This window comes from Populus euphratica, unplaced genomic scaffold, assembly GCF_000495115.2.
Source record: "Populus euphratica unplaced genomic scaffold, PopEup_1.0 scaffold2.1, whole genome shotgun sequence".
Taxonomy (NCBI): Eukaryota; Viridiplantae; Streptophyta; class Magnoliopsida; order Malpighiales; family Salicaceae; genus Populus; species Populus euphratica.
In genome coordinates this window covers 1,225,526-1,233,054 of record NW_011499846.1, presented here as the reverse complement: position 1 = coordinate 1,233,054, position 7,529 = coordinate 1,225,526, and the positions used below count along the sequence as shown (strand labels likewise).

The 7,529-nt window shown below is 33.2% G+C and overlaps 1 protein-coding gene across 1 annotated transcript; it reads right to left on the bottom strand.

Annotated features, from left to right (window-relative positions):
- Positions 1 to 305: 305 nt before the first annotated feature.
- Positions 306 to 841, bottom strand: LOC105129667 (uncharacterized). The gene has a single exon (XM_011031835.1). The coding sequence runs from the start codon at positions 757 to 759 to the stop codon at positions 481 to 483; it is 279 nt and encodes a 92-aa protein (XP_011030137.1). The 5' UTR covers positions 760 to 841; the 3' UTR covers positions 306 to 480.
- Positions 842 to 7,529: the final 6,688 nt, after the last annotated feature.

Here is a 7,529-nt window from a genome sequence, read left to right as displayed (position 1 = left end):
GTGGAGAGAGAGAAAAAATTAATTAAGTTGTTGGTATGTTTATCAAATTAAATCATATTCAATTAATTTGAATATAATAATTTATATTTAAATAATATAATGAAATATGATTAAAAGAAAAACATGAAATGATTCAATTTCATCTTGATTATGTAATCTTTTTTCTCTCTTACTAGGTTGTTTATTTTTGGACATACATCTCATTCAAGTCAAACTTATTTTTATAAATCTGACCCTGTTCTTTTATGATTTCTTTTAAATCAAACAGACTGTTATCATGTAAAAGCTTCGATGCTCCATCCAAATATAGGACGATGATAAAGTCTTGCTTCCATAAACTGAATGCATTCTCGTTAATTTGAAGCAAGAACATCGATAATTAGTAGAGAACACACATTATTCCATTTTTCTTTTTATCACACAGTGACAATACATAGGCAACATAATAGCAGAGTGACAATATAAAAGGCACATGCAATATCAAAAGATAATTTTGATACCCAAGTTCTTATGAGCAAAACCCACTAGGTTAAGGATTTCACTGTCATCAACGACGCCATTGCCATTGGTGTCAGCTGACCATACCCCCCACTTGGCCTTCCAACTAGCAAACCATCCTCTGTGGCGACGGATAGCGGCGGAGAGTTCATCTTTGCTTATCTTACCATCTTTATCACCGTCAATTTCTTCCAGCATCCACTTCTTGAACTCCTCCAAGGTCATTATATTATTACTAGCAGGACGCTCGATCATTCCCATTATTTATAGAAATAATGACGACTAAGCGTATACTTGTGTCTTTTGGAGAGTACAATTTTTTGCTGCATGCAAGTTTATGAAGGCTTCTCATATTTATACTACTCAATCTCCCTTCCCCCTCCACATTTTTTGGAAATATAGAATATATAAAAACTAATATTTCATGTCTTAATCGATCGTGGTTTCTTCCAGGATAAGAAAATCTTATTAAAGTGATCGAAACGTGTATTTGAAGAGCCTTACAAAGAAATGAGAATTACTATTTATTTCTTGAAGCCGAAAATGGCATTTATGCTAGTTAATTTCATGGAAAAAAGAAGGAAATACTTAGTTACTTCCCCACGTTCTTCTCGATCACTTTCAAATTATCACCTGATATTCCTCCCTATCCTTACTATATTCCATCAAGAATAAGAGACTTTTATCATGCTGGAAAGAATTCGAAAGTGATTCATGATTCGGTGATATTTCTTAATCGATTGATTCGCTTAATTATCAAGTGGATCCTCGATCGTGTCTTTAATTCATTCTAATTTAAAAGGCCAATTGGTGAAATGACTGACGTATGAAGGTCGATCTCTATTTATTACTTTTATGAGAAAAGGTTTAACTCGCATCACAGGATAGTTCATGTAACCAATCTTTATTTTTTTTAGATTAATGCGGGTGTTCGGACCAGCTTGCGCGTATCATAACTAATTCTATGAGCCCTAAAGTTAATAATCATGGAAGCCTCCAGTAGTCATTATATAAGTAACTAAGAATTCAAATCTGAAACTATAAAAAAAATAAATTTTTTAATCTTAAGTTTTTATGATATGATCACCACCGAGATGATTTAGATCTCTATTTATTACTTTTATTAGAAAAGGTTTAACTGGCATCACAGGATAGTTCATGTAACCAATCCAACCAATCCAGAAATCATTTTATCAATTGACATATTCCTTCTTGAGCAAAGGAGACCATATTTTAATAAATTCTGTCCTTATCTTCTCGGAAAGTGCAGGGGGTGGGTGGTGGGGGCTTGTAAATTACACATTCCACCCATGTCTCATCGTCAACGTGTTACATGTGGATAGAGTAGAATAAAGCCATAAACACTAACACATAGGGTGTCGTTTGTTTTTTTTTTTTAAAATAGAAAATATTTTCTGTTTAAATTTTATGATCGATCCTTGAAGTGTGTGTATTATCTAGCAGCTTATAAAGATAATTATCATAATTTTGATTAAAAAAATTACTGTTGATTATCGTGCTTCGTCTTCCATGAATCTCATTTAACAGATTTTTATTTTTTATTTTTGTCACATGACTTTATATATCTTTTTATAATTTTATTTTTATATGAAATAGCAATATTTTATTTTCTTCACGTTTTTTGAGAACTCAAAGTTTTTTTTTTATATAAAATCTCATAATTAAATTAAAGAATAGTTTTATTAAATAATATTTAAATTTATAGTATTAATAACAATAAGAAAAAAGAATGGAATAAAAATAAAAATAATAACAAGGCTTTTTTATAATTCACACAAAAAAATTCATTTTCATCCAAAAATTCTCCATTTATTACTTCTGGTCCCTTTAGCTTCGGTATTTTATGTTTAGATACTAAATTTTATTTTATTTATTTATTTATTTCAGTCTTTAAGTTTTAAAAGAGAGGATATAAAGGTGCTTTAAAAAACAAGGGAGTAAAGAAAAAACTTGATGCTGATGGAGATGGCCAGACAAGCAAACGTGTTTTCGCCGACGCTGCCCGTTTGATCAACGGCGAACAGTCTGCAAACAGGTTCGCGGTGGGTGCGGTCTGCTGATTCCGATAGCTGGGATCTCGTTGATGAGAATGAGATCGATGCTCTGGTTGATTTTGCTCGGAAGCACCAGGGTTACAAAATTAACGACAGGTTATTACTCAATCACACGACCAGGCCTACAGTCACCTTCTTAATTTCTCATTGAATTCCTGACCAACATGAAGATATAAGAAGGAGAAAGAGAATGAATGAATATTTAGCATATGGAGCCAAAATTTTATCAATCCTCCTTCCTATATATATTAGCCCTAAGAGAAAACCTCCTTTCTTAAGCGCAGTACATCTTGTTAGTTATTTCAACTCACACCCAGACGCCTGGCAGGGAGGCTGGTAGGGTTTCCTTTGAATAATTTAAAATTTTAGAGCCAAAACTAGTTTCAGCAATGATTTAGTTTGTCAAAAGCACAGTACATCTTGTTAGTTTCCTTTGAATAAATTTAAGTTTTGATTCTCCAATAAAAAAATTCCTACCCCGCAAACAACTTCTGCTTCGCCCCTGGACTCGATGCAGAGAACCACCGAAGCCGTGCGGAAACAGCGTATCGGGTCAGTTTTTTAGGTGATTTCTGTTTTATTTAAGTTTGTTTGAGCGATGATTAATGATCCTAATCAACTTCCTCTACTCCTTTGCTGCCGCTTGCCATCTCCGGACACCAAAATCAGGTCAGCCTTTTTTTTTATATATAATTTTGATTTTAGATTTGATTATGTAATTTTAGTTGTGAATTCTGTCTGAACAAATATCCATGTGAAGATGAATAAAGAAATGATGGGAACAGTAAGATAGAAGAGACTGCAGCATGGACGTGAAAACTACCTATTCGAAAGGTAGAAGCACTACGAATTAACTGAGAATCGTCTATGCAATCTAGTGGCTGTGGTGAAGCACACCTCAAGTAAAAAGACTCAAGAGTCGAAGAAAATATATCATTCGCCTAGAAGAAGGTTCTTCCATTTGACAAGCCAGCGAAACTTCACTTAAAAAAAAAAACAGTAAATCCATGAAGGGTAGAACATATATGGATCTAAGAAGAAAATAGTAACGGAGTAGGAGACACAAAGCAAGGGCTTGCCTGTGATTTTAGTAGTACATTTAACAAGTGGTAACTCCAATTAAGCTTGTTTGTTTTTATATTTTAAAGGTATTTTAAATTAATATATTTTGGATATTAGATAAGCTTGTTTGTTTTTATATTTTAAAGGTATTTTAAATTAATATATTTTGGATATTTTTAAATTATTTTAATGTGTTGATGTTAAAAATAATTTTTTAAAAATAAAAAAATAATTTTAATATATTTTTAAGTGAAAAAACACTTTAAAAAAACAATTATTTTCAAACAACCCTTTAATTCAAGAGAGCAATACCAAAAGGAAACAAAAATATAGTTATCAGGTGAATCACGGTAAGAGATAACATTAAGATTTTTCAAGTTTTAAGATTACAAATAAATTATATGATATTTAAATAGATTTTAAACTTATTTAACTAATTAAGATTATAAAATCTATAATGGGGACATAACTAGAAAAATAATAATAAAATTTAAATAGTAACTTTTAAACCTAGTTTAAGCTAGTAGTAGTTAGTTAATCTTTTATAAAATCATGCAGATCAAATTTCAGACTGCAGGTTCAACAATTAAATAATAAATTATAGTAAAAAAACTCGTTAAACACGTCTATATTTTTTTCTTAAACTTAATCTTTTGATACACGTTTCATGTCATCACGACTTTTTAATCTTCAAGAATATTTAATTCTATCATACCTTGTTGAATGTGACTTCAAGTTACCATGGTTTTAGTCAGATTTAATTTATTTCAAGTAACTAAATTATGTAAATAAAAACATTTTATTTACTTTTACATAACAAAAGAAGAAGAAGGTGAAGTAACCAATAACTGCAATTCATTATTGCAAGGCGTGATTCTTTCGAGGAACACATACCTAAATAGTTTTGTAAAGCAGAAAATAAATTAGAGCATCAGACTTCGAATTGCAGCGGTCACTGATCAACACACAAATTACATATATACACAAGAAGTCGTGGGCTTGGAAGTGTCCATGGCGCACTACACAGATATCACTTGTTTGAAAACAGATTATAATGATATAAATTCTTCACCTTTTCTTCTTATTACACACCAGCCAGGCACGATAATAATAATAATACAAAGGCATATGCAATCTTAAATGGTTAAATAATTTTGATACCCAGGTGCTTCTGAGCAAACTCCACTAGGTTACCGATTTCACTCTCATCGACGAAGCCATTGCCATTGGAGTCAGCTGACCGTACCCCCCTCTTGGCCTTCCAACCAGCGAACCATCCTCCGTTGCCACGGACGGCGTCGGAGAGTTCATCCTTGCTTATCTTGCCATCTTGATCACCATCGATTGTTTTCATCCAAGCCTTGAACTGCCCCATGGTCATTGCTCGTTCGCCATCTACAGTAACATTACGATTCTTGATTGCCATTAATTTTACAATTAATGACAACTGCGTACTGTGTATAACCAGTATACCTGTAGCTTTTGGAGAATACAATTTTTTGTTCTGAAGGCTTCTCATATTTATACTACTGCAAATATCCCTCCCTCCACCGCAAATATATTTATATATATATATATATGCACTTGCAGAATAAGAATATCTTGTTAAAGTGATCTAAACGTGTACTTGAAGGGTCATATAAAGAAATAAAAATTGAAGATTTCTTTCATGAAGCCGCAAACAACATAGTAATTACTTTTATATAAAATGGTATTATTTAGTTCCTTGTAAACTTGTCATACATACTTTCAAGTTGCTGCTCATAAAAACCAACCGACCCAGACTAAATTTATTTGAACACGTGATGGAAATCATATTTTTTTAAATTTTAATTTTTTTATTAATTTTTTTATATTTTCAGATTATTTTGATATACTTACTTTAAAAATAATTTTTAAAAATAAACAAAATATTATTTTAATATATTCATAAACAAAATTTATTTGACACCACAATCATTATCATAATTTCAAGCATGAAAAATCAATTTAAATTATCGTTTTAGGGGGTGCAACCCGCTGTCTCCTGGGCACTGGCCTGCCCTAATGAAGAAGAGGCCTCGTCACATCAATAGATTAACAAGATTACTACTGTCTCTATTCAGTGAAACCACAACTAATTTTTTTTAATCATCAATAATTATATTTGAAAAGTAGTTGCTATATATAGAAAATAACTAAACAACTTATACAAAGAGTTATTACAGAAGGAACAATACAAAGAAAAACAAAATAGAGAAATATTAATAATATTAATTAGATCATACACTAAAACTGCTGAAGTTATTATCTTTAAAATACAACCTGTATAAGTGATATGCTTTTTGCTAAACTATAACAAAAAAGAAAGATGAAACAAAATTATAAAAAAACATATCTTTTCATGTTAGGTTGAACCTCATTAAAAATTAAATTATTTTTAGCTAGCCTAATACTCGAAGCAATGCAAAGGATAGGAGTTCCCCTGTCTTCTGAAATTTTTCAAAAACCATGTGAGGCCATTCAAATAACAAGTTATCTAGTAATTTAGGAAAGCTACAAGAGAAGGCCCCATGTCATGAACTTAGTCCACACATTCCATGCAAATTAGTAATGAATTTAGTCAATTGAACATAAAAAACATACCGAAAGCTACATTGGTAGACCTTTTTGACTTAGAAAGTTCGGGTACAGATTCTGCCTTGAACCGCCAGCCAAATAAAAGTACGTATTTTTTTGGTATAGCTATAGATATCCAGACCCTTGTTTGGAACGAACACGCACCATTGAATTCAATTCTGTCCATAAAAAAAATCAACTCATGACTGTAAAGTTACCTTCTGCACATGTATTATCTTTATGTCATTTATGTCCTACAATAGATTAGCCGTCGATAGTACCCACAGTTGCAACCCACTGTTAGCAGACCCTCTAGCACGAGACAGACAACCACCAAGAACCAGCCTCTCGAGACAACAAACCAGAGGGACAACATCGGGACAAACAGCCTCTCAAGGAAAAAAAAACAGTAGCCATAACCAATTAAGCTTTCATCCTTTATTAACCCAGTAGCTATCACCTTCAAAAACACTCAAAATACCAGGAAGCAGCCCGTAATTAAGCCTCCTTTCTACCCGGGATCGACCCAACAGCAGACCCGAGCAATACGACCACCAACCCCCTTCTCTCCCATCATCAACTTAGACCTGATTGCTATGGAACTCACCACTAGACCCAGCTGACCCATTTACAAACCAACACCATACAGCCACCGAGAATCAACCCCAAATCACCAAAATCAACCAGTCGTGACCCGTAATCTCGCCAGCCCTCTCCAACTTCATAAACAAGCATCCAAAGCACTACCGTAGTCAAAATCCACACTAACCTTGTCTCCTCCTTCTTCACCATAGGACCGCAAATCCACCAACGACAGCAACCTCTCTCCCACGACAGTAGCAACGAACCGCCTTAGTCAACTCAGCCCTACCAACCACGGTTACATTGTCTCAATCTGACCCGAAAACCACGGCCACAAACCCAACTGTCTACCTACCTAAACGACAGCGTCTCCCTCTCTTGGCAGTTCCCCAAAGAAGCTCCAAGCCACCATCCATTAAAAAAAAAAAAAAAAAAAAGAGGGCAATTTTATTTTAATTGCGTTAATTTGTCCTGCAGGTTTTGTTTAATTGGCTCATGAGGAACACGCGTGTTTCATTCACAGTAAGTCAATTAGTCAACGTGTGAGCGAACGCGCACCACGTGGCCTCATAAAATTTGTCAGCATCTTCTTGTTAATTGTGTATTTAATTTCATTTGTACTTTACTTACATTTTGTATAAGTCACATTTTTTTTTAGTAACAACATTCTCTTGGAAAATTTAATAAAAAAGCATTTTATAAACCATTCTTTGC